General features: G+C 42.2%; 1 protein-coding gene across 3 annotated transcripts in view; it reads left to right on the plus strand.

Annotated features, from left to right (window-relative positions):
• Window positions 1–27,519, plus strand: part of cep170aa (centrosomal protein 170Aa) — a 45,783-nt gene that overhangs the window by 5,865 nt on the left and 12,399 nt on the right. The window contains exons 2-12 of one of the 3 annotated variants that reach the window (XM_078176168.1): window positions 5,220–5,279; window positions 5,776–5,912; window positions 11,952–12,041; window positions 13,808–13,886; window positions 14,160–14,218; window positions 14,318–14,549; window positions 16,187–16,324; window positions 20,314–20,487; window positions 20,938–21,243; window positions 26,310–26,672; window positions 26,917–27,206. In XM_078176168.1, the coding sequence (XP_078032294.1) occupies window positions 5,808–5,912; window positions 11,952–12,041; window positions 13,808–13,886; window positions 14,160–14,218; window positions 14,318–14,549; window positions 16,187–16,324; window positions 20,314–20,487; window positions 20,938–21,243; window positions 26,310–26,672; window positions 26,917–27,206 (1,836 nt within the window). In that variant the 5' untranslated portion in view covers window positions 5,220–5,279; window positions 5,776–5,807. Of the gene's footprint in view, window positions 1–5,219; window positions 5,280–5,775; window positions 5,913–11,951; window positions 12,042–13,807; window positions 13,887–14,159; window positions 14,219–14,317; window positions 14,550–16,186; window positions 16,325–17,472; window positions 17,881–18,244; window positions 18,433–20,313; window positions 20,488–20,937; window positions 21,244–26,309; window positions 26,673–26,916; window positions 27,207–27,519 lie in introns of those variants that run through there. The other 2 variants (XM_033613053.2, XM_078176167.1) reach the window with 2 other exon arrangements.

A 27,519-nucleotide genomic window follows, 5' to 3' on the forward strand; every position in this document is an offset into this window, starting at 1 on the left:
AATGCAGCTACACTGAGATAAAACTACATTTTTACAATGTAGGCAGACAACCACACCCTCACTGGGGCTAAGTTTGGCTCCCATCATAAGACCACATGGAAAAAAGTCAGTGACGAGAGTATGAGTTGTCTCTCCGTGCCCGTCTGTCTCTCTCTTCCCATTTCTTTCTCCTCTACTGTCTTCCTCGCTTTGGGTTTGCTTAACATGTGTGTTTATGTAAATCTGTGTGTGGAGGCTACACACAGCAGCTGTCAGTGTGTGTGATGCGGTCTGAGTCAGCTATCGGGGGTTGCTGTGGTGATGTGACAGTCTGGGAGATCAGGCAGATGAGTAGCGCTGTTTCATCATCCTGGGATACGTACTGGGGCCAGATGCTTTATGGAGAGCAGCAGACATGTGTAGCGGCGAAGGAACATCACTTCCTGTCCCCTTTCGGCCAGTGTCTGTGATTGGCTAGTTTGAAGTGGAGTGTAGATATATGAATTGTTGAAAAGACACAAGACTCCTTATATAACTTTGTGCCAGAGAACAGAAACGTAGCTGTAAAAGTGATTAGTCACAGCCAATGAATCTTTTATAATCCCCACTTATTTTTTATGTCTGAACATTTTATTATATAACGAATAATAATAATATCAGCACTCATTTGCTTCGATTCAGCGCCTTTGTTAGCGGTATAAGACGATTTTCCTCATGACAATGTGATTCAGTGCCTAAGTGCTGTGAATTAGCTGCCTCACTGTAGATGACACATGGTTTTTCACTCACGTCAGACAGTCAGCAAGTCAACATCTTACTGTGGACACAAAGATGAGTGAGCTCTGTTCAACACAGGAAGTGCAGTGCATGCTTCCTGTCTCTTCACTGCAATCTCCCCCATACAAAGAATTCACAGTCATCTTGGAATAATCCTGCCCTTTCACTTCTTAATTCTGTGTGTGTGTGTGTGTGTGTGTGTGTGTGTGGGAGATAGTAAGTGCAGGTCTGGGGGTTGGGGAATTCCTGCCAAAACCATGAGGTCACTTTTCCTGCTTATTAGCCTCAGCGTGAATGTTGCTAAAAGAGTGGATTGGAAATGAGACCATTGACAGTTTGTTTTTGCCAGTATTTCAACATTGATGACATTATGTATTACCAATATTTACGCACAGATATTTTACATCTCTTCCTTCTTTTGCTTCTCAGATGATAACAGCGTTTAATGCCCCACGGTAATCATCACACAGGAATCACTGTGAGACAGAGCTGAATTGTTGGAATAATTAGGTCAGCCAAATCATATTCTACAAATATCAAACAACACATTAAAAAATGCTCATTGGAATTTCCCAGTCTTGAGCATAAATTGCTTGTTGTTTCTAATCAGCAGTATAAAACTCAATAAAAGATATTGTATTTATTATTAAATGCGACATGAAAAAGCAGCAAATACTCACATTTTAGGAGCTGGAAGCAGAGAATACTTGCCATATTTTCTCATATTATTATCAAAATAGTTGTCAAACGATTAATCGACTTATTGTTTGAGTTCATGTTTGTTTATTTTTGATTATTGAGAATAACGGGAACACAGTTTTTTCGTTGTTGAATTTTCAGTTATACTTTTTCACTGCTGTGAGCCCCACCTATTTAATTCCATTCACTTCCACTGTGTTGAAGTGGAAGCAGAAATCCATGGATCTGTACTTGGTCCACTGTTTTTCTCTCTATACTTTGCACCCTTGGGTCAGATTTTATGTTAATTTGGGATCTCTTTTCATTGTTATGCAGATGACTTACAGTTGTATACGCCTATTATTCTGCAAAATGGTTCAGATATGACTAAACTTAGGGAGCTGTGTAGCTGCAGTTAGGGGATGGTTATCTAGAAATGTCCTGTTACTTAACTCGGCCAAGACAGAAATAAGGATTATTGGTCTCTGGATGATGATGAATCTTGTGATTGATTGCAGTGACAGAGTTAAGAATCTTGGTGTGCCCTTTGATCAGACCCTCTCGTTTGATTTTGTGTTCTGACTGCAGCGGGTAAATATGAGCATATTACTCCCATGTTGGCCTTGCTCCACTGGCTTCCAGCAGAGGATAGAGCAGACTTTAAAGTGCTTTTGCTTACTTATAAAATTGGGAATGGCATCTCACGACAGTACTTGTCAGACCTGATTAAACCGTACACGCCTGCACGTGACCTGCGCTCCCAGGGGACTCATCTTCTGAGTGTCCCCAAGGTCCGCAGAAAGACAGTTGGTGAGCGTGCTTTTTCATTTCGTGCACCAAGGTTGTGGAACAGTCTACCTGTTGGTATTAGTCAGGCATGTTCAGTTGATGTTTTCAAAGCAAAGCTAAAGACCCATTTGTTCACTGTTGTTTATAAGTCTTGATTTGTCTGTTTATTGTTGTCTGTCATTGTTTTATTGTGTTTTATTTATTGTATACTGTTTTTAGTAGCCTTCCTGTTTTTAATGATGTACAGCACTTTGATTGAAAGCGCTTTACAAATAAATTGATGTTATTATTATTATTGTTGATAGATATATATCTCAAAATCTGGCCAAAACTATCTGCATGGCTACACACTGCTAGAGTTAAATGAGAACATATGTTTTCTGTATTTTGGGTAAACTGGCCATTTAACTAGGACTTGACAATAAGGAGAAAATCTGCTTTCACTTTATTTTTCACCAAATATCTCAATTTCAATATTGCAATAATATTGTGGGGTTGACTATTGGTGCTTTCTCAAAATATTACACAAAGAGATTTTTGGAAATCATCAGTCATGTGGATATAATGACCAAGTGTGGAAAGGCAAATAATAGATCAGCTATAACAGTCTGTTAAGTCACTTTACTGTACCTACATTTACCATCAGGCCTGTGAGGAACACATGTAGAGCAGACACTAAATGCTCCTCAGCTGCGCCTCCTGCGTCAGACCTACCGCTGCATTCCTCCAGCTGTGCCCTGTCTTTCATGTGTGATAGCAAGAAGGTTTTTTAATGGCACCACACAGGCTGGTATGCGTCGCATTCAGGCTCCTACACCGCATTCTCGTTAACGTTGCACTCTGCAGTGAGTGTGCGGTGGTTATTGAGATGGCAAGCCTTCAGATGCTTCGGTTACAGCGGGGAGGGGAAACCACACATAATTACAGTGTAATGGCAATGCTGTTGTTGTCTTTTGTTGGCTTCCTCTGATAGTGTGTCGGTCCAGTTTAGCATCTAAACATAATATGGGTTCCATATCCATAATGTTTGCATATATATGGTCATGGTGTAACTTGTTAACCATGAAGAGGATGCACATGATGTAAGCATGAGATACTGGGTTAGAGTCTGGTCAGTGATGGTGTGATTGGATTTTTCTATATTCCTTATTTACTCACATTTAGTTATATTATTATAGGAGGTATTTTGGTTTGGTTAAGAGATTTATTTTGGATTTAGTCAAGGAAAGTTTAATTCAGTTAATGCAAGTTTTATGTTACAGTTATTATTAAGGGGGATTTTGTACTTATTCCATGAATCATTTCTTATGAGGATGCACATGTTTAACACAAGTCTGGTCAGTTTAGGACACAGTCTTGTCCGTAAGTTTTGTTACAGTCTCCCTTCTCTCCACATCCAGTATTTCCCACTGCTCTTCAACACCATGAAGACAGACCTAATATAATATGTGAGAAACACTTACCTCTGACAGCATGTTGCAGCAGATACTTATATCAAAGTGCTGTACAACTGTCTACAATTTCCTCATTAAACGTTTCACACATCATATAAAATCGTTGGATATTCTGAGCCGTCACTGCGATGACAACCGATCCCCTTTACATCAGAGACAGCTGTTGCTTTGGTACAGTCGTGTTCCCAACAGTATCGTGCGAGGGCCCGTCAGAGGTGTGCGGTTGATTAAAATTTTACCCAGGGGATTATTGCGTTGGTATACCGAGTACTTATGAGGTCAAGTGAGCAAGAGCTTAGCTCAATAATCTTTAATTCCCTCTCTGATGGGCTTTTCTTGGCACTTTCTCCACACGACAGAGCGCCTGTTATTTTAGTAGCACTTTAAATTTCCATGAAAAGCTTCTCTTTGAAACCTGTGTTTGATTTTGAAATAAATAATTGTGAAAAGTATTAAAATTGTCACCAAATTCAGCAGTTCTTTAAAATGTGTCTCATGACAGAGACAACAGATTTTCCACTTCACTCTGAGAGGCAGTGAGGTTTTGTTCACTTCATGTGACAGTGTGAAAATTCAATTATGAGAAGGTGCTTTTGGCTGCTAAATTTTACAACTAGTGGCTCTTTCAGACAGCATCAATCCTGCAGGCAGTCAGTTAGAAATAGGGTGACACTATATATATTTGTCATCATTGCAGTGACATGTAGCGTAATAAGCACATCACAAAAGACTGCAATATTGCACTCAGGAGTTTTTTAGCTAGATGAAAGAGAGTGTCATTCTTTTTATTGCTGTCTTTTGTGCTAATTAAACAAGCTATTTGTTGTATTTTATCAGTATACTAATAACAGCAAAAAGGCAGAACTGAGTACACTTCAATTTTTTGTTTATTTATCACAAGTAATATCATTATTGAGATATTCAACAATGTTATCACACCTCTTCCTCATGTTATGCAGACCTACTTAAAGAGCAGCCGCACAGACAACACGCCTGTCAGTTAGTTGCTGCTCAGTGTTGTTCTCCTCGGCCCGGGCAGTTGGAAAGTCGGCGTGGCTGGCTCTGACCTCCTTTCTAGCTCTTCTGAAAAGAGAGAGCAAGGGGAGGAGATAGGCAGGAGGGAAAATAAATGTCCTGCTGGGGAGGCCAGCCAACATTCCTACATCACTTCCTCTTCTAACATCTGGCAATGATCAGGGCCAGCAGAGAGAGAGAGAAAGAGAGGATGCTTCTCACTGGCTGGCCGAGTGTTCATTTCCAGGCGCAGACAGAAAGGCATCACATTGCAGGACCGCCCACTCAACCTCATTCCCCCGACCAGCAAAACAAAATGAAGCAAGATGAAGTGTTTTCATTCAGCGAATCTCTGCAAATGTTTACACACTGTCTGTGATTCTACTGTCTGCCTTTATTGCTACATATGTTTTTCATACATCTCGGCTGTCTGTATCATGTTGCAAAGAAATGCATTTCATGTGTTGGTCTGCTTCTGTGAGCATAAATGAAAAAAGAAGAATAAAAGCTTTTCTTCTCCTTCCTCAGGATGGCCTAGCTGCGTTGTGTTGTCAGCAGTCAATCAGCAGTGAGCTACCTGGACCAGAGGTGTGTGACAGAACTCAGTACTTTATTTTACAATATCTAAAACTACTTTATTACATTTGTATTGTCTTGCCACCAAGTTAAGGCAAAAGAATTGTCTCAAACCTTAAAGCCATGTTTGCAAATATTCAAATTTTCTCTCTTCTAAGATAAATGTGAATGTGTCATTCTCATTTAATCCCTCAATATGCAGCAACCAAATAAATTATTTTCTTTCATGTGTTTCAGAAGAGAGAACTGCCTTTGTATTTTAATCCTGCCTTGCCTAGTCTGTTTTTCAAAGAGCACTGTTGGTGAAAATTGGTCTTAATTAGCTAAACAAAACAACTGTTTCTGTTATATAATATTTTCAGAATATCCTAAAACCGTTTCAGAATTTCTGTAGACATGAGTTTGTTTGGATGATATGCTGAGGAAAATCTGGTGGATTATTTTCAGAACTGATACAGATTACAACAGATAATCTGACCTGCCGCTTGTTTGCTTTTGTCCCCAGCAGGTGTGTACCAGAGGCAGCAGCAGGTTGCAGAGATGAGTGTGACCTCCTGGTTCCTGGTGAGCAGCGGGGGAACTCGCCACCGCCTCCCCCGGGAGATGATCTTCGTCGGCCGGGATGACTGTGAGCTCATGCTACAGGTGAGAACACTTTTAGGGCCCCGACAGTTGGCTGTTGGTCAATGTCAGGCCGTCAGTGGGCATATGTGGCTTTAGTTTTTGCGTTGTGTCTGGCACCATCAGTCAAGTCAGCCCTTGTGGGCTTGTTTCCAATATGTTGAAACAGTGTCAGAGATGGCGGAGCCTGTTGGTGAGTGACATCACTGATTGGCAGTTTACTTCATTGCAGTAGTAGAGAAACTGAAGTGAGGAAAGCAAAGGAACGGCTGTCAAGAGGGCGTGAGATCAAAACAGACTCATAACATTATGTTTTTACATTCAATACCCAATGTTCTCTCAACATCAGGTTGTGTTGTTAATGTGCTAACTGGCTAACTGGCATCTTGAATCTGTCCTGCTGGTCTTCTGGTTTCCCTTTTTTCAATGACTAATACAGAGTACCGCCACCTGCTGCTGTGGAGAGTTTCACTTTCACGCAGGCACAGAACATCCGTGCTAGTTGGCCATTGGCTGTAGTCTTTGTGGTGTGTTCACGTGCAACTTTTTGGCCGAGACACAGGCAACGTGTGGCGGCGCAACAGTCAACCTTCGTCCCAACTAGTTCTTTGTTGATGGTTTGTTGTGTCTGGGCCTTGTGTCCACTGACAGCTGCTTCAATAAACCAGAGAAGGCAAGATGTGTTTGTTGCATTTTCACTCTCTCTTTGTAGATATTACTGTCTTTAGTAAAAAAAAACAAAAACAAAAAAAAACCCAGCAGTCTGAGTCTTTGCAAGTTACTAATTTTTAGGATCATGAGCAAACCAGTGAACCAACAGAGCCTGACACGCAGGTAGAGTTTCTCTCAGTCTTATAAATAACCTGCTGATCTCACAACAGTGTGTTTCATAAGCAAACTGTTTACACAGTCTGAGACTGAGTACACTATAAATGAGCCCTCATGTTGTTACTCATGCAGAAGCAGAGCATGTTTATATGTGATAATGTTGATGTGCATGTCTGTGTGTGTATTAAGGTCGTGTCCGTGCAGCTGCGCATACATCCAAGGAGGCCATGCGTATGCTCTGTGTACCTCTGGTCACTGCACTATTAATAGAAAGTGGGGCAGATACCTCCTGAGTTAGATCTTATCTGACTGAGTCAGTTGTAGTGGGTACAGGGTGCATCCATGGCAGCAGTCAATGTTATGACATGACATGTTTAGAGAAGCGTATTGGTACCAGTGTCTGTCGCAGAGTGTGACGGTCAAGACATTCACGACTCTCTGATATTTATTCATTTTTATTGTGTTGGTAGAAACCTGTGGCTGATTTCAACATCGTCACATCAAATTAGATTTATTTCTAGGCTTCTTCACTTTGTAAAAGTATTAAAACTTTCAGTACAGTTATTATTATCTAAAGCAGATCACACTCCACACCCTCAAGATATCACTTAGATCTGTTTGGTGGTATTTATCCTTACAGTATCAAATCCAAACTTCACGGATTTAAAGAAACATAATCCATTTATGGGTTTTCTGCACTGAAGAAGCATAAAACAGAATTATAAAAGCATATTTCATTTGTGAATGAACAGAAGTTCATGACTGATTAAAGTCCCATTTATTTTTAATCCCAGTGCACTCTATTGTGACCTTTTTTATTCAAAACTTTCACTTTCACTTGAGAAGTTGGCTTCACCCTGCAAGGTAACGTTAAGCTGTTTGTGTGGGAAAGAGAGTTTTTCAGCCTTAAAATAGTTGACCTAGTTTTTAAAAATGTTGATTTTAAGCTTAAGTAGACTGCATGTTTATCAGGCCAAATATATATAGAAAACAATCAATTTCCTATAGTATTTAGTAGTTATAGAGTCTGTATTTGCTGCTGAATTTTATCAATAGACACAGGAAAAAAACTTTTAAGGTATAAGGGTTTTATTTATTTATTTATTAAGTTGATGTTTTTATGTTACCACTAAGTTTATTACAGGTAAGCTTGGTGCAAAAAAACACCTACAGAAAACTGTTTGCCCATGTTGCCATAAAATATCTTAATCAGGAAGTACAGCCAGCTTGCTATCTGAGCACATAGCATTTTATATCTATATATATATAACCTTAATTCAGTCCTCACCATTGATTGCCCAGTGCTCCTTGTAATGTTGCTTCTATTGTGCATTGTGTTTTTATGTCAGTGTGTTTTAATGTGTCCTGTCTGGATGTGATATGATGTGATTTTAGAAGCAGATTTTGCACATGCACACCAAAGACAAATGTCTTCCTTTTGCACACAGAAAGTAGACAAAGTATTGCCTTAATGATGTTGTTCTCACAAGGATACCACAAATATGACTTAGAAGTTATGCTGTGTCTCAGATCGCGTACTTCTGTACTTACACTTAATATTTTGAGTGCATAAGCGCTTTCACGCTGAGACATATGGAAAAATGCAGTGCACTATGAGTACCTGTGTGGTGCACTCGAAACGGTCAAGGACCTGGAACTATGGACACTTCTCGCCCTCAATGGTCGCCATCTTGGCTATGTAGCGGTAGGGGAGGGACCACTTTTCAAACTGGAAATGGCGGCCGAGGACTGTGCGACCGTGAACGTTGCTGTATTGTATAAATTTAAGTTATACATGTGTTTATGTAGATCACATAAACAAATCATACATAGCGGTACATTTTCAGCCAGTAGGAGGAGGACACGTCTTTGGCGCAGATTGCGGCGTAAAACCCATGAAAACACGTGCAGTTGTCATTTCTGATGGGTGCACAAAGGCCGTGTTTGGTTTGAGACAACACTACCCTGTTGAAATTCGCGCACTACGCCAGTAAGTGCAAAGAGCACATAGTATATTACATGGAAGTGTACTAACGGGAGTATGTGATTTGAGACATGCTGTTAGTAATGTACTTGCATACTGAAACTTGAAAAATACATGTTCTGGAGTAGGGCTGCAACGATTAATCGACTAATCGATGACTAATTGACTATTAAAATGATCGGTGACTATTTTAGTAGTCGACTAATCGGTTTGAGTCATTTTTCATAGAAAAGTACTATAAAAGTATCCAAAATACTCTTATTGCAGCTTCTTTACACACTCTCTCATGACGGTGAACTAAAACTGTTTGGCGTGAGTATGAAACAAGACATTAGATGACATAATTTTGGGGTTTGGGAGAGACAGACCGACATTTTTCAGCATTTTAACACATTTTTCGATAAAATGATTAGTCGACTAATCAAAAATAATCGACAGATTAGTCGACAATGAAAATAATCATAAGTTGCGGCCCTGTTCTGGAGCTTTCCATCATATCATACAATATCTAGTTGTCAGAGACACTTATCTGAGGTTTTTGGACTTTTCCTCCTTCTATAATGAGTTAATCTTGTTATGTTTCCAAGGTCAAGAATTAACTTCCAATCTCAATGAAAAATACTACTTAATTGAAGACACAGTTTCACAGTCACAGACAGCAGCACTGTGTCTAAAGCTGACCTCCCAGTTTGCTGAGTTTTTATTAGTTTTCCTGCTGGTCTAGATTCTCTCACAGTCCTCCTCTTTGATGAGGAAACTTCAAGAGAGAAGTAATAAGGTCAATTTACTGAAGCATGCAGAGTTGTACAAGATCTGTTTTTTCCCCAACACTTTCTCTAACATGTCTCCAATGACCCGAGGGTCTGCTGCTCCTGCATGTGTGTGTCTGTGTGTGTGTGTGTGTGTGTGTGTGTGTGTTCTTGTATTTCTATCCTTGTGATGCCTTTGGAGTGATAGAACGATAAGGGAGATTTTCCAAATTGAGGACATTTTTGGGGGCTTTGTTTATGCATGGGTTTGTGTTCCACTTTGTGTAGCTGCTTACAGTTGTGCTCCATGTGACTGCTGCATCAAGCCAAGGCCTCGTCACATGGCTGAACGTTAAGGGCTGCTTGCGTCATGCTCTAAATAAAACACACACAGACAGAATAGCAAACTACAAATGACTGTATGACAGAGAATTATCACACTGTTACTACAAGCTCTGGCCTCATGATCAGATTAGATTTATACTTTATTTATGTACTGAAAAGGGGAAAAAGTGTAATAAATACAGGAACACAGTGTCCAGCCTGAATCATATAATAGTCAGCAAGGCTATTAGAGCTCTCTTTGTCTCTCAGAATTATATCCTCTGTGTCATCGCTCATCTTATCTGCAGTGTGTTTCTTCTTTCCTTGATGAATCAGATTTGCCTCGTGTCTTCGTCTCTTCCACTTGTTATCATTTTGTCTCTTTCACTCCGCCCCATATGCACAAGATTAATCTCATTTTGAACGCTTCTTTTTACTTCTGTATTTACTTTGCGGAGACCTACTTTTTTTAGTTAAGTTTATCCACTCCACATCTGTATTCCGAGTTGCCTCTGCACATACTCAGTTAGTCAGCAGTATATCTGTGTGTAACAGCATGAGGCCGCTCTATCCTGCGGTGCGAGGTACAACAGGCAGCTCAGTTGGTTTCTATCCTTTTTGATCTACTCTAATATATCTAAGGTAATCTGTTTGACGGTCGGCTCTCTGGAGTTGCTTCCCCTGGCGTTAGTTCAGCAACTCTTCAGCCTCTTTCTTGAGATTTTTATGTCAGCACGAGGGTGCACTCGAGTTGTCGGCAATTGGGTTATAGGAAAGAGTCATGTCAGAATTTCTATGAGAGCCAGCTCCCAGAATTAATATGACTGACTTCAGCACAATAATCTCATTCTTGTCTGACACTCAATGTGCAAGTGACGTATATTCTGGCTCTGGTCTTTAATACTTTCACTTACATATTGTTAAAAGTTTGTGATTCATGAGTCAGCACAGTTAATAAATATGTTTGGCAGACTTGTGTTAATACATACGTACATTTTTATCAGATATTCGAAGTCCTGTCACTCCAAAAATGAAACATCAGGCAAGCAGATGCAAATACAGATAGCACATTTCACAGACACCAGTCATGAAGTGTTTTGCAGCCAAAGAAATGAAATCAAATAACATCAACTAAATAAAACAAAGACACCACGTAAAATATACAAATGGGAACAGACATAAGACACAAGTTTAAACATAAGACACCACAAGCTACCTAAATGCCTGTCTGTCTGAACAGATGGGTTTTAAGCTTGTTTTTAAGAGTCCACAGAGTCCAAAAACACAGGACATACAGCAGACATTTGAATCACCCAAATTAGAATTAAACAGGAGCTACTAATGCCAAAATAAAAGCAAACCGTTCCAGGACAAGATGTCACTTTGTTCCTTGCATTTCATTGATGCACCTTATCTGAAGGACGTTCCAACAGACATTTTGAGACTGCAGCAAATTTACTCATTAGTCAATGTCAGTGCATACTTCTTGATATGCTTTGAAATTCTCTGACATTGATACATGAGAGAGATGTTTGCCAAATTCCACAGTATATTTCTATTTGAGGATAACATCATCTTCTTTTCACCATACAGAAGGTTGCAGTGCGGGAAATTACTTACCTTCAAAACAGCTGATAGGCTCATATCTGAACACTGCAGAAAATCAATAGTTTCACCTCCAGACAGTCCTGCACTGCTTCACTGTTCTACTTGTGTGTGTGTGTGTGTGTGTGTGTGTGTGTGTACAGCTGTGAAGGTGTCGGTATGTTGTGTGCAGTGTCAGAGACATTGAAATACCTGCTGATATGCTTCAAGTTGATATTGTGGTAGATATCGTACATGCTGGCATTGAGCTCCACTATCAGAGATACATTCTTGACATTGGATGCTCATGCCTCTACAGACATGTAACGTAGCATGGTCTGCTTCAGTCTCACACAGCCCTCTAATGGTCTGTCTAAGAAACTGTGTCTACTCTGCAGTTCGCAGTCAGACTTACTCTCTAGTCTGGATGCAGCACAGGTGCCCATAGGCAATGTGAGGACATTTTGAAAAAGAGCAGCGAAGATTAAGTGTAAAAATAATGGACAAATTACATCTGATCCCAATAACAGGGTCACAATAAAGTCCACAACTGTGACCACTTGGTTAATGCTGTGTGTTTGTCTTTGTTTGCAGTCCCGCAGCGTGGATAAGCAGCATGCAGTCATCAACTACGAGGCGGGGACTGACGAACACAAGGTCAAGGACCTGGGCAGCCTGAATGGAGTGAGTACGCAGATATGAATATGCAAAACAGAGAGAGGTAAGGACGAAGATAAAAGGACGACAGAGGACAAAGACAGGGCAGAAAGTAATGGAGGAGAGGAGAGGGTCAGGTGATGGATGAGGGACGGGGAGAGATAAGAGAATGTTTAACAAGCACAATGAGGAGTGAAGGGGTTTAGAGGGAGATGGATAGCGACTTCAAAGATAGAGAGAAATCAAGAAAAGACATCCAAGGTAAAAGCAGAGGGAGGTCTGAGGGGTTAGAGGTTAACTTGTTTTTTGGCAGTCAATAGGACCTCCTACTTAGCAGTTAATAATCAATCTCTTTGTTAATGAAGATTTGTGTCAGGGCTGAGATCAATAGGAATCTAATCCTAATTATGCAGATTACGACTTCAGGGCACAATCCGTGATCCAGAAACAAACACAACCTTTAAACTGCTATCACTTCCCTATTTTCTAATTTTTTGGGGGAAGTGTACAATGGAAAGCAAAAATGTGGTATTGTTAATAGAGTTGTTAAATAATGTGATGTGGATATTGTTGTTTCTAGAAATTTAAGAGACAGATCATCTGAAAATCCAAAAATACATATACTACCTCTTGGATGAACTGTCACTCGAACAAAGAAGTGTGGGGAGATTCACACTGTATGGTCTCTGTTGGTTGTTAAAAGTCTTTCAGGAAATATAGTACTCACAAACACAGATTCTAACTGTGTTTTTAGATACACTTCACTTCTCGCTTCCACATTGTAGCTCAGTAAACCCTTTACAGTTGCCACATGCCGTTAGTCATGTCCAGTGATTAGCACTCAGTCACAGCCCCACCAGATTGGACACATATGCAGAACGGCCCTCACATCCTCTCCAGCACTCAGACAGGAAACCAGAGTCAGAGTCACTTCCTGCTGTGTCATTAACCATCCAACCTCCTAAACTGGATTCAGAGGAAGTTTTCTCCTGCTGAGTCAGTGGATATATACAGATTTGCCACAGTGGTGAGCGAGAAGCAGTGTTTGGGCAGTCTCACCGTTTACAGCCGTACTGGGTGTGTTTCATCGCTGGTTTGTTAAGCTGTCATGAACTCAGCTCACTAGAGAGCAGGCAGGAATGTTTTATTACAACAGCAGTGCAAGTATGATAGAATTTCATTTGCAGTTGAGTGAAACCTGATCTATCAGAGCTGCATAGTAGAAGGAGGGGTGGATGGGGGGAGATGGGAGTGGGAGAAAGAAAGAGATGGGAAAGAAAACTGTTGAAGGGAAAGACGTGTATTGTCATGCTTGGGCTTTTAGTCCTGATTTCTTATCAAGAGATACCAGCATCAGCTGACTCTTCACTGTGGCTTCATGCATTCTGGGACCTCACAAAGATTTTAAACTCACATGTGGTCACGTGTGTCTGGCAACAAGAGTTCCTCTGAGCTGTTAAAGCTTAAAAAACCCTGAAACCAGAAAGAAAATATCTGAGTAACATCTCAGCAAGTTGGTATTTCCACATGAACTCAAAGTATTAGTTGATGAATCACCAAGTTGATTGCCAGAAAATTAATCAGCAACTACTTTATCTTACAGACAAAACAATTAACCAATAAAATAACTGGCAGATTAATCAGTGATGAACATACTGTAGTAGTTAATTGGAAGCACAGACACTGCCATGTAGACCAGTAGATGTCTTTCTGTGATGTTATCTTTTCTTTATTGTTACGTTTGATTTCAATAACCATCTTGCTTTTTGTCCTGCTTCTCCCTCCCCCTGCAGACCTTTGTGAATGATGTCCGCATCCAGGAGCAGATGTACATCACTCTGAAGTTGGAGGACAAGCTGAGGTTTGGATATGATATCCTTTTGTTCCTCTGATTTTGTAACCTCCTCAGCTCTCACACATCCACCAGTAATCACTCCAAAAACATGTTGAGCAGCCAAGCGTTGTGCAAACCCAGATATTATTATTTGAATTCATACCAAGACGGCTTTTTTCACGTACAACATAAAGTACAATTTACAGCTCGCAGCAGTAAACTGTTTCTGTTTGTATGAAGTGTATGTGTGCATGAACATGTATCATAATTATGCTGTTGTCGCCAGTATTTCCTTAACCTGTCTGTCTCACATACCAACCTGTTCACGGTGGTGAGAGGAGAGCTCACTGTGCCTGAGGAGGCTCTAAAGGTAAGAACACACACACAACACATGCTGCCAAGCATCACTTTAATACACAGTATTACACTTTTTAAATCTCTGCTTTTTCTATTCCTCACCCCCCTTCAGCATGAAAAGTTCACCAGCGGACTCCAGCTCAGCAAGAAGCCATCCAGCGGAGAAACCACTACTACCACAACCACAAGCAAGTCTCCCGCTAAGACCCCAACTAAGTTGCTCAAGTCCCCCGGCGGCAGCACGTCAAGGTCAGGGGAGGGCAGAGCAACAGACGGGATCTCTTCCTCCAAAGAGCCTTCAGCTAAACCTGTGGATGCACACAAAGCAGAGGAGAGAATGGGAGGTGAGAGACAGATCGTAGAGGATATTGTGGCAGTATAGAAATGCGAGGCTTACTCATAAGCTTGTTTTGGTGTCTGTTACACACTGCTAGTACCAAATATTTAACTTAATTTAAGGTTATTTGCTGTGTTGGTCCACTTCTGACACCCTGTCCTTGAAATTTAGCTGCATTGACTGCTGTTACAGGACCACAAATTTCATGTTTTACTTAAAAATGTACAAACAGTACAGTCATAAACACTTTATAATGGCTCCATTACAGTATATATAACTAGGAAAATATGCTCACACTTAATGAAATGCCAAAGTTTCGACACCAGTTAACAGAATTTGGATGTTTTGTGACTTCCTAAAACCCCAACAGAACAGGCCTGTTTATTCTGCATTCATAAAATGTAGGTGAAGCAAAAAACACAAATTTAGAAATGATATTTTAAGGTCAATTTCTCCTAAGGAGTGTGGTGAAATTACCAGTGGTGGGGTTTTATCTCAGGCCAGTAGGGGGTAGACATGGTCACCAGGGAAAGGACTTCAACCACCACCCCAGCATGCAGTCACGTTGTCTCAACATAAATGCGGTTTAGGTCTGAGGGTGTCTCTAATAATTGACATCACTGACCTGGCTAGGGTGCCAGCAGGGGTCCTGGTTAAGCCCCAGATGTTGAAACAAGGCCACATGGGGCTTGTGTTATTGCACAGATTAAGCAGTAACAGGGTCAGAGTGCCTGCATAATGCAAACCCATATGCCAGCACTACTCCTCTTAAAATGAAGTTACATTCACAGGCACGCACCTACATAAGCACATTTGAACCTAAAAACTAGCATACACGCACATACGGTGTCGCATGTCTCTCCATCTGCTGCTCATGTTTTTAATGACACCCTCTCTGTGGTTCTGTGGATGTAATCCTGCAGTGTTACTACTGTAACACCAGGCCTCACCCAGATATTATACCTCATAGTGAGAGTACATTCAGTAGCTTTTATATAGAAAGCCCCTTCTTACTGCACGCAGTTTGGCACACAGCAGCTATAATTATCTGAATATACTGTGATTAAACCTCCATATAGCTCAGGATAAGGGGTACTTAAAGGGAAAAGAAGGTAGAGGATAGAGTAGGAAGAAGTTAACACGAGGAGACTTCCTCTGCGACTTTGATGTGAGCTGCAACATCGCTGATTCAAATCCGGCTGGAGATCTTTGTTGCATGTCTTTCCTGTCACTTTTCTACTGTGCTGTCCGGTTACCGCAGGATGCTCATGCCATGTCAGCTTTCATTCTAATGGGCACAGAGAGACAAACGGAAAGTCCCTTTTTTATTTGAGCTGCGTGTGTCTGAGAGAGTGAGAGAGCGCAACAAAGAGTGTGCACGTGTGTGTGTCCATCCTGCTGGCTAAAGTTCTGAAAATAGGTCAGTGGTGCAAGACCCGACCAGAGGGGGAATTAATGCACCAACACACACATTCACAAAGAGCAGCTGGGTTCAGTTTGTGTCATCCTGATATAATAAACAGCTCATGTCGACCGTACCGGAGTATGTAAAGTACATAATAAACATGTTAAATGTGACAGGCCGCAGTTAAAGCTGTATTAAATTTGTTTTAAGATGTGTCTGTGTCTGTGCATCTGTCTCAGGGGATGTTACAGCGCTGCCTCGTGGGACCCCTCTGTACGGCCAGCCGTCTTGGTGGGGGGATGGGGATGCAGATGATGAGAATTCCTTCAAACAAGAAACCAAGTCATCCAGCAAAAAACATGACAGCTCCATTTCAGGTAGGAGTTATTCCTGTTCTGAACTTCTTACTACCATCGATCACACCATCTCCTCACCACTATATCTGACCTGGACATGCCAAAAGACAGTATCATCAGTGCTGTGAGTGGAAGAAAGCTGGTTGATGTCAAAGGATGCCTCTGTATTTGCCACATTTTTGGATAGGTTCTTAAATAGTGTTGCACTGGAGCAAGTGGTCATCTCCAGGGCTAAAAAACAAAGCCAACACAGAAGTGCCAATAACTGCAGTCCCTCTAATGGCCACTTGAGGCTGACACCAAAAGCAAGTCCATCTCCATAGACCTTCATGTTAAAATGCCCAACTTCACAGCAAAATAAACATGTTTACAGCCTGTTACCAAAAACAGTTTTGGTCTCTATAGCTAATTTCCACATTCATGACAACTGTACAGGAGGTAACTCAAAGATTTAAATTTTATTAAGGCTTAAAGTGAAGGGCATGGCTGCTTTGAGCGACAGGCTGTCTGCGAGGTGTCACCACAGCCTGAGTCAGATCCACCCGTCGCTCCTTCACAGCTTCACCCTCTCATCCAAACACGGTCACTTCTGGCTCCAAAAGTCCAAGATGGTGACGGCCAGAATGCCAAACTCAAGGCTTTAAAACGTGACTCCGGTTAAAGGTCATAAAAACAGTTTTATAGGAGAGTTTATACTAAACATAAAGTATAAAGTGACTTGTAAAGATATACAGATACAGATGTCTGAATATGCAGAGCAATTTTGTGTATTTTGTCTCACATGGCAACGGCCATGTGGAAAGTTACAAAGCATTTCTTTGTATATCTATTTTCTGAAAATCGAAAAAAAGCTGGAGGTATCTAAAAACAGTATGTTATTTGATAGCCCACAGATGAAATGTAATGCCAAGTTGAATCATGCTTTGCAGATAATTTTATCTCAGTAGTGAAACAGTAGCTTGATCTTGATGCCCTCTAGCTGTGTTTATTTGTTCTGTGTTAAAAGGGTAATGACCAGGCAGACTGTGTGTTTGTGTGCGTAACAGTGTACATCCAAGTGCACACAAAGGCTTTTTTCAGAGCCTGTATGTATGCCTACAATATGTGCATGTATAGAAACCACTGGACTGAGGGGGGATCCCGTTAACTGGTGCTGGATAGTCGGAGTAACAGGATTAGAGGCTACGCCAATAGTGAAACAGCTCAGCCACACAAAATCAGTCTGTGCCAGGCTGGTTTAGTGTGGACCAGCGTAGTCAGAAGGAGTGGGGGGAGGTTAATCATACACAAACACTGGAGCAGACTGAAGCGTCCTCAAATCTCTCGCCACATCTGGATGGATAGTCTGGGAGCGTCTTCACCAGCCTGAAAAGGAATCGTTTGTTTATCAGCTCTTTTAACAGTCAGTTAGAAATAATTTCTGTGTTACACCATGCAGAGTATTTAGCTGTTTGAATGAGACTAGAAAAGACTCATTTTGGAGTAAATCTGTGCAAGCGTGGCAGGGTGATTTAAAACCCTAAAAGCTTTCCAAAAAATTAGGCGAATGGGATTGGCTACTTCAGTGATGGAAGTGGGTGAGTGGAAGGCATTTTGCCCTCTTGGAGTGTTGACTTTTTGACTGAGTGCTGAATGGATGTTGTGATGTTGGACTTGTTGTGTGAAGCAGCATTCTACCCAGGGGGTGTTGCACTGTGTATTTATGTAGGTTACATGGACCTCAGCATCAAAAGATTTTATCATGTCTTTAAAAAGAAAGTGTGAGCACGCCCTCTTCTTCATCTCTAATAAACTGTTATGATGAGATATATAGTAACAGAAGGGGAAGTGAAAGAGGGGTTAGAGAGGAAGCCACTTTGTTTCAGTATGTGTTTTGTTATATGCATGTGAATGTCGGTTAAGTTTAGTGCGTGTCCTTTTCTCCTTTGCTGTGAATAGGCTGCGTTGTCAGAGCCCCCTACCCCCTTCCTTGTGTATTGTCACTCAAGCCGATTGGGTTACGCCATTGCACCAGCTCCCCCATTCCTCCCAACACACACAAACACACACACATGCACACAGCATTCAAACAGGCCACTCTCTCGCTCTGTACTGCAGCAATCATTAGCTAACCACTCTCCAATTCTCCGGTAAGTATTGCTCTCAATTCCATGTACTTTGGCTAATGGAGCCGCTAAAGGGCTGTCAATTTGAATCAACTTTTTATTAGGGTGCCTTGCTTTATTACCTGTGGCTCTTGTAAGAACTAGTCGGTCAGTTAACTCTGTTTAGCTCTTAAGTACATTAGAATTTTAAATGAGAGGCGCTGCAGGTGTTAAATGGATTGTTTTAAGTTTTGCCACTGTTGTTTAAAGTCAGTGACACTCACCTAACAGGAGATGCCTTTTGTAAGTGTGTTGAATGCCAATATATTCCAGGATGTGATTTATCTGTAATACTGTGTCTGTTGTCAGGTTTAATCTTTGTATGTTGTAGACTCTAATGGGAAACATAATTGGCATTAAACTCATTCATGAAACTCCTAACTTCACAAAAATGAGTAGGTACTTCCCAGACAGGCCATGTGACTTATGTTGACGTCAATGGAAGCTCTGACAGTATTCACATTTTTTCACATGTATTACATATGTGAGATACAGGAAGTACAGTCAGTTCTTAATAATTTTTAAAAAGGAGCAAATAGCAGTTCTGTACCTGCTGTTGTTTGGTCTGTTGTGAACTTTTATTTTAACTCGTCAGTTTTGTTTTCATGGTTTCACCTTCCCAGTGAAGCCGTCGGATCCTAAGCATCATTCGACACATTTGATCTCAAGATCCTAATATTTGCACTCAGCTTAAATCCATGTTGTAAATCTCTCCAAACTTGCAGAGCAGCTTATGCTGGTAACCGCAGATCTAATTTCAAAGATGAGCCCAAAGAGATATTTTAGCAGTTTAGTTCATGACACTAAAGTGGAAAATAAGCCTTTTAATTCAGAGTTTCTGTTTGTGGGAAGTTCCTTGTTTGGCTCCTGAGTCTGCCAGAACAACAATGTTTTACTGGTACCTATATTCTACAAAGTCAGTTTCCATATCTTGTTTCTTTTTGCCAATTGCCATATGTGCCTACAGTTGCTCCCCAACACGAAGCAGATGGCCCCTCTAATGTCTGAAAGTATCGTTTATCATATTCAGATCCCACAGCGGCTCTGTTTGTTAATATGAACAGATGAGAAAATAAGTGCTCCATGTTGTGAGTGCCCCAGAGCAGGTATTAAAGAGCTGTACCAGCACATCTCGTCCTGAGTGACTTGCATGACATGACGTGTGTGTGTGTTTGTGTATATGTCTAAATGAGAGACAGAGAGTGAAACAGACAGAGCGTACGTGTCTTTGTAGTATTTGTAGTTTATACATCTGCATCCTCCCCCAGAGGGAGACAGTAATTCTGATAAATGGTGAGACACACGTGTTGAAGAGAAGACCATGATTGAATTGGTCCATTGTGGGCCTGGCTTGACCTTTCACTTTAGACTTTTGATAATAAATCTTAGTATTCATCTCTCATTGTGATTTTGAAGCATTGGGATGTTTGGATAGGAGCTGTGACAGACCGATAGGAGCTGTGAAGACGAACTGAACTGAGATAACACCTCATATGCTGCTTTTTGTTATGAAACTATGCTGTTTTAATGTATTCATAGGCGTAGATTTGAAGCGGGACCCAAACCCTCCCTAGTATTTAATACATATGCATTTGTCCCCCTCCAACAAAAACATCAAAGTAGCTGGTCTTTTATTTAGATGAAATTTAAGACATTTTCATCTTAAATGAATGCATAAAAATTCACCAGAATGCAGGAATTTAAGCGTTTGTTGCTTTGAACTCCTGCCCCATTTCATATGGTCCTAGTCCTACAGATATGTGTAACATGTTTCAGCTCAAAAAGCTTGAACGGGGCCTCAACTTTTAAAAGTAGCTGTCATCAACATCAAAATTTAGTAACATCTTTATTTGTTTTGAACCTCAGACAGCAAAGAGGCTCGTCGAGGGGAGAAAGCTAAAGAGGACGGCCTTCATGCGTCCACCGCCCACGATTCCAGTTACTTTGAGATGCCCACCAAGGAGGGTCACATGGCCAATAATGGCATCCATGAGATTCCCACCAAGGACACAGAGGGCACCGCCACTCACACTGCTGCAGGTGAAGCAGACATTTTATTGTTTCTGATTTATGGTAAATAAAAAGTAGTTTGAAATTAAGATTATACTGTCTGTTACACTCAAGACCTTTGTAGTTTATAATCACAGATTACAATTTGTAGAAACAGTATAATTGTTGTACACATTTGAGTCCTATCACGTTTCCTTTGTGGGAAATGTGTTCCTTTATGGCACGAAGAGACTTTGATTTACAGAAAAGAGGAAGTGGCTACTGTTTGTCTTGCACAAACAGAGAAGCAATCATTCTGCAACAGGAGCCATCAGCTGATTTGATCATTTCTGAATAAATATCCTTTTACTGTACATTTCCATCATCTGATTACACCAAGAAGTCACAGTTATAAATTCATTTTGTAAAGTGCTTCTCCCAGCAACACTATATTTAGCAGTTCTGACTGACAGTAACAAAACTGCAATGTCTGCTCCACAGCTCAAGGTCACGCCTCCTTCACCATAGAGTTTGACAACACCTCTCCTGGGAAAGTCACCATTAAAGACCACGTGTCGAAGTTCACACCTGACCACCACAGATCTCGCTCCAAGAAGAGTGGAGCAGGTAGTGGAGGAGCAGGAGGACGGGACTTAAGCACACTGCAAGCCGCTATGATGGCATCGGAGAGTAAGGTGGCTGATTGGCTGGCGCAGAACGACCCCACTCTGGTGCGCAGCGAGTCAACGGAGGATGACAGCAAGAGCATCAAGAGCGACGTGCCGGTCCATCTCAAAAGGCTAAAAGGTGGAGCTTGTTTTCTTTCTGTATGTGCGTGGATTGTGTAAAAGTTTATGTTGTACCCTTTTGTGGTTCTCTACTTCTTCTTCTCTCTCTCAAACTGTCTCAATTTTCTGTTCATCTCTTCCTTTGATATGTAAAGACTGGTTTACTCTTTGTTAAGAGGAGCGGTTGTTGGCAGTGGTAACCAAGCCAGGGGATTAGCAGCTAGCAGACAGAGACATATAAACCCCCATCTACTGCTGTGACATCCAATGACAAGGCTCAGCATTAGTAGCATAGCACAGCCCCCATTTTTTTTACCATTTGCAGATATATTATGTAGTTTGGAGCTCATACTGCTGCATGGCATGACTACAAGACCATGGATGTGGCTTTTGGTTTGATTGTCGTCATTTTGTTGATTTTATCCTTTTGCATTGTCAGTGTGGATATCGAAGTCTTCTCCAGCTAGCTGCTATGTCTCTGTGGTTTGAGATTCTCTGCTCTCTGCATTTCTTTGTTCCTTTTACCTGCAAGCAGCCAACTGCTGAGTAGGCTCCTGCTGCCAGGGGGGTTTGTGAGAGTTGGACAGATTGAGCGAAGCTGTGTGCTGCCAGTAAAGAGAGTTTGATGCTAAGCTAGGCTCTGGTAGGCTACATGCTGGTCATGAGTTAATTAAATGGAGGCCAATTTATGATGTTGTTGACATGTGTGGGGGAGGGACGAGCAGACAGGAGCTGATGGAAAGGGAAATCTCTGAGGCAGGAGTGGAAGGCAGGGAAGCTAATTCATTAGTGGAGTTAGTGCTACATGTGCGTCAGCTGGCTGACGGAGGGGCTCACCTGATAGATGATTATGTTGCTAACTGACTGTCTGACTGACTTTGGGACTTTTTTTTTCAGTTGAAGCTGAGGCTGATTGACACTTAATAAGCTGTATTTCAGTGCCTTAAGGGGGAGAGAGAAATAAGACTGTGGCTGTGATACAGAGAAAGAAAGGGGTTAAAAGATGGGTGGAGTGAGGAGGAGAAGAGGGAGGGAGTGGACAAAGAGGGATGGATAGAGAGCAGGTGGACAGCTGGATGGAAAGCTGCCTCTCGATGCCGGCTGTGGACATGTGAGGTGTGCAAAACAGGTACAGCGGGAAGATGGGTGAGAGGGTGAGGAAGGCGGGAGAACCCCACTGGTACGCTGACAGCAGCATTCACAGCAATAACGGCAAAGGTGATTGGACAAAGAAAGGCAGGAAGGAGAGAGAGAGAGGGAGGCTTGTTGCCGGGACTGCAGTGAAAGCGGAAAGGGAGGCGGTGAAAGGAGGAGGGAGCAGTTTTTGGCAGATAGTTGTTATAGTAACAGTGATGTAAATGATGCCAGGGAAAGACACAATACAGACATACATTTACAAAAACGAGCATCTCTTTGTGTCTGTCTGTGTGTGAAGGCTGCAGGAGCATGTGTGAGGGACGCGTTTCAGCACTGATGGAGGGCGTGTGTGAAGCATGTGCTGCTCGCGCGTGCATTTGCGTGGCTGAAATTCGTCGTGTGTGTGTTGGCTGCATGTGTGTGTTTCAGACGTGCTCAGCACTGATCTGCAGACAAGCAGTGTAGCATGTAGCAAGGAGAGGCACGTGTGTGATGATGCTTAGGGTGTGCCGAAGAGGTGCTAGGCAGAGGTTGAGGAAGGAAACTGAGAGGAGGCAGCTGAAGCAGCTTTATTTGTAAGCATCAAGGTGAGTGTTTCTCTTCTTGTAGAAAGGTCAACGCAGAGCTGTCTGATATTTCTGTCAATGTTGAAACATGAACTGTTGGTGTGTGTTTTAACATCTGAAAATATGTGCCAATAAGATGTGATTCTGATCAGTGTCAGGCTGTAAAGGTGTGATCTGAAATGCTGGTGAGATTACAAGATTATGTTTTGCAATTTTGATTTATAAAGAGTGCTACATGTGCTTTGATATTAATTTGCAGTAGTAGAGCGTCAATACTGTGTGTGCATGTTATACTGTATATGTAGCACAATTCTGTGTGTGTTTGCTTGTCTGTGGCTGTGCATGCATGTAAAGCAAGTGCAGCCTTGTGTCAGATGCTCAATTGTGTCCGTATGGTGTGTGTGTGCAGCCAGTGGCGGAGACAGAGTCCAGCTCCCCTGTGAGTCATGGTGGGGCGAGTGGGGCAGAGCGCTGGATTCTCACAGATACCTCTGTTCTCCTCTGGCCCTGCCAACAGCTCCTTTGTCCGGTTGCACACAGCATGAAAGACCAGCCTCTCTCTGTCTGCTTTATCTGTTGATCTGCTCAAGCTACTGTAACGCTCTGCTACTTTCCTCCCCTCATCCCCTTTACCTGTTTTTTTTTCTTCTTTTTCTTAATGAAATGTATGCTTTAATACATTTCAGACAGTGATAGAAGACAGGGAAGATGGAGGAGGTGAGTGGTGGAATGTGACAGATGAGCTGCAGACTCAGAAATATGCCTGAGGCCACAGAGCTATTGTGATCCGCCAATGTGGAACAGTATTTAAAGGGATAGTTCAGAATTTTTGAAGTGGAGTCAGTGTGTTATCTAGAGAAGATGGCGATGGCACACTCCAGTTTGGAAAGGCAGATGGGAGTACCGCCGCATAAGCATGGCAAGGTAGTGCTGTCGACGGAGGCATAACCAAAACATATTTTAGCCACCTAAAAAATTAGTATCACACAAAATTTCACCGCTTTGCCTTCAAACTGCCCTTTTAGATGGGGAACTGAAATCGTTATATTGCTGTCTTCAAAGCCACCAGACCCCTTTTACAAAAACAGTAATTTTACCTCACAGAGCGCAGGAGTTCCTGGCCTACCACTGCCTCGATTGATTAGTTTGTTTGTTTTATTGTGTCACTTTGATGAATCTGAACTAACGCTTTAAAGCTCCGACCACCATCTACTGTCAGTACTCCAGCAACTTAATATTGTATGTCTATAAAATTGGTGGACTTGTGATCACAGACTGAAAAAAAGAAAGCAGCAGAACCTGAGATATCTTCACAGATAAGAGTCCCAAGCATGGGTCAAGCTCCAAAAACACTGGACACCATATTGTCTTTTGATGCTAAGCTCATTTGTAACACATGCTTTATTTTAAAAAAGAGAAGATAACCCTCCTCCGTGATATCACAATGACATCTCCTCCAGAGCTACAGAGGACATCATACAACTGCTTTAGTACTACCCATTACAAGTAAACTGATCCTCATATATTAAAAGCCTCCTGATACCCCGTCTTTGTCTAAACTGGATCAATGGCACACCTTGCAAATTGTTGCTGTATGTAAATAATTATCCATGATTTCAAACAGTACATGCTGTCCTTACTCAGACTTACAGTGCAGATCACAGTAGAGATAAAGAAAGACATCAGTGGGGCGTCAGTGGCTTAGTGGTAGAGCAGGCGTCCCATGTACAAGGCTGTTGCCGCAGCGGCCCGGGTTCAACTCCAGCCTGTGGCCCTTTGCTGCATGTCACTCCCTCTCTCTCTCCCCCCCTTCATGCTCATCTGTCCTATCAATTAAAGGCTTAAAAATGCCCGAAAAAATATCTCAAAAAAAAAAAAAAGAAAGACATCAGAGCATCAGACTGATTCAAAGTCACAGTGTGTGGACAGTTCCCCAGGCAAACCACTATAGTCCACTCAGCCATGGAAGCACTCTGTCCTCTTTTCTCGTGGAGGGCAGTCCACTTCTAGTACTTGATTTATCCCCTGCACACTGTGGCTGTAGTGAAACTTCTTTAAACATGGCTACTTGGTTATAAGTTGACTCCAATGAAGCTCAAATTAATTGATTGTGGAGTGATGCTGCAGCATGAATTCCTTCTGACGTCATAGTTTATTTTTGAACATTTGTTAGTCGGGAGAAAGCATGAGAAACACAGATTATAGTACTGTATTTGCCAGGATCTAAAGCTGTGCAATGATTAATGACAAAGGTGTGTCAAGTGGAAGTGTTTTACGATTTCACTCATAACACCAGTGTGGTGTTTCCTCCCCTCCTCTCTCTGACTGGCTGCCTGTTGGCTCGTTAATTGATGTGCTGATTGTGTGAGTGGCTGTCAGCTCCAGTGGCATTACACTATATCCTGAGCCTCCTTCAGCTGAGAATTCCCACTCTGTCTCTGCGTTTCTCCCACTTAATCCAGTTCCTCTCCCTCCCCATCCACCCTCTTCTTTTTCCTCTTCTCCCCACCCTCATTCCCAGTTTAGCCTCCATTCTCCTTCCCAGTCTCCTTTCACCTCCCCTCCTCCTCCATCCCTGAAGCCCTTTCTCTCCTCTCATCCAGCTTCCTCCTTGTGCTTCCCCTTCCATGTTCTCCTCCTCCCCTCCCCCTTAACGCTGTCTCTCACTGGCAGCAGTAGGCAGGGCCAATACCCGAGTGGGTGGCATGTCTGGATTAGCGTGGCACACTGTCTGCCTTTTACACCAAACTGAGGACATGCTGATTTGACCCAGACTGATCAAAAAGAAGGAATAGCAGTGATGTGGTAGGTAAAACAATCGTTGTAAACTCAGAGTCTGTGTGGACGGTTGAATGTTTAGACCCAGGCCACAGTTCATCAGGGCTGTAATGGTTAGCAAACATTTGTTTCTTGTTGTATCCACAGTGGATGTGCTTTCAGAGGGATGTGGTTCTGTGCTGTGGTCTATATGGGACCTCCTGTCTTCTTCTTGTTCTTGGTTGCACAATTGAAGTAGACAAAACAGCCACACACATTGTTGGAGCGCACATTGCACAATGCTGCTGTTTTGTATCTGAATGGTTGCCCAGCAGCTGGTTTATATTGCTGTGTTACTGTGTGTACACACGTTAAGATTTGTATTTAATAATGTTAGTTAATGTAACATCCTGCAGCTTAGCAGTTATGTATCTAGGTTACAGTGAGTCAGTGGTTGTAAATCCATTAATTGTGTGATTTGAAGCTAACCCAGGTAGGCAAACACATCTATCTGATTGTGAATATGTTTATACAGTGTCATGTGGAATAATGTGAAAACTGAAATATTTTTCCCACCAAGCATTTGTTGTAACTCATCTGTGTTTTCTCTTTTGTGTCCTGACAGGCAGCAAACATGAGGATGGCACCCAGAGTGACTCAGAGAATGGACTGGGCCTACGTTTCGCCAACCGCCGCCATGCCCTCGAGGAACGCCTGAAAGCAGCGCACGGCCACGTGGGAGGAGGAGCGGTAGGAACAGGAGGGGGGAACATATCAGTGAGTGGGGCCAGAGCAGGTGGCAGCCGCACGGCCTTTATGATCGAGTTCTACGACGAGGAAAACCCTCGCAAGCGCCGATCATATTCGTTTTCCCAAACTGCACCCCTGCAGGGGGTCGGAGGTGGCGGTGAAGGACTGTGTCCCCAGCCTCCCTCTCACCCAAAGGTGTTCAGCATTTCCACATCAGCTACTACAGCCTCAGACTCAGGTATTTAAATGGTTACATCACGTTTAATATATGTTCTGTGATGCTCTCCTACATATATAAAATGATTTAAATTAAAATGAGTGCATTTTAAAAACAGAGAGATTCATGAGAAGTCAAAGGCACTTAAATGTCTCCACCAGGTTTTGTTTTAAAGTATTCCTGCATGAATTGAAACTAAACTAAACTCTTAAGTTAATCTGCTGCCACAGAGACTTATTCCTGCTCTACACTTTCTTACCTGTAGGTAAGGTCCCAGCTCCAATACCAGCCACAGTGACTGCAGGTGCCCCCACGGCTGCCCGCGTCCTTCTCAAGCAGAGGTCAGAGGACCCGAGTATCGGTCGCAGCTCAGCCAGTACCGGGCTGGCGACAGGCAGCCCCACCAGCCCCAGCGAGGACACCTCGTGCGTTGGCAGAGGAGCAGGAACAGCTGGAGGGGAGGCGGAGGACGACCACAGCGATAAGGGGACGTACACCATTGAACTGGAAAACAGGAACGCAGAGGAAGAGGAGGCCAGGCGCATGATAGATAAGGTAAGGGTCGTCCTGCTCCATGTAGGATCATTTCTGTCTTTCTACCTCACCCATCACAATAACTTATCTTGACTGCAACATCTTAATGCCAACGTGAAGGTGCATTTGGAATCCTACCTTTGCATTTTAGATTCTAGATTACAGCTGAGAAACTGAGAGATGTTCTCTTTTTCTCAGGTTGAGCTACAAAGAGGACATTTTTATTCTGAATTTATGCCATGAACACCCCCACCAATTTGTGATTAAAAAAGCAATTTGCTGACTCTGTCTACTCTGCATATAAGAGCAACAAAATGCAACTCCCTTTGGAGCT

Source organism: Epinephelus lanceolatus, chromosome 17, assembly GCF_041903045.1.
Source record: "Epinephelus lanceolatus isolate andai-2023 chromosome 17, ASM4190304v1, whole genome shotgun sequence".
Classification (NCBI taxonomy): domain Eukaryota; kingdom Metazoa; phylum Chordata; class Actinopteri; order Perciformes; family Serranidae; genus Epinephelus; species Epinephelus lanceolatus.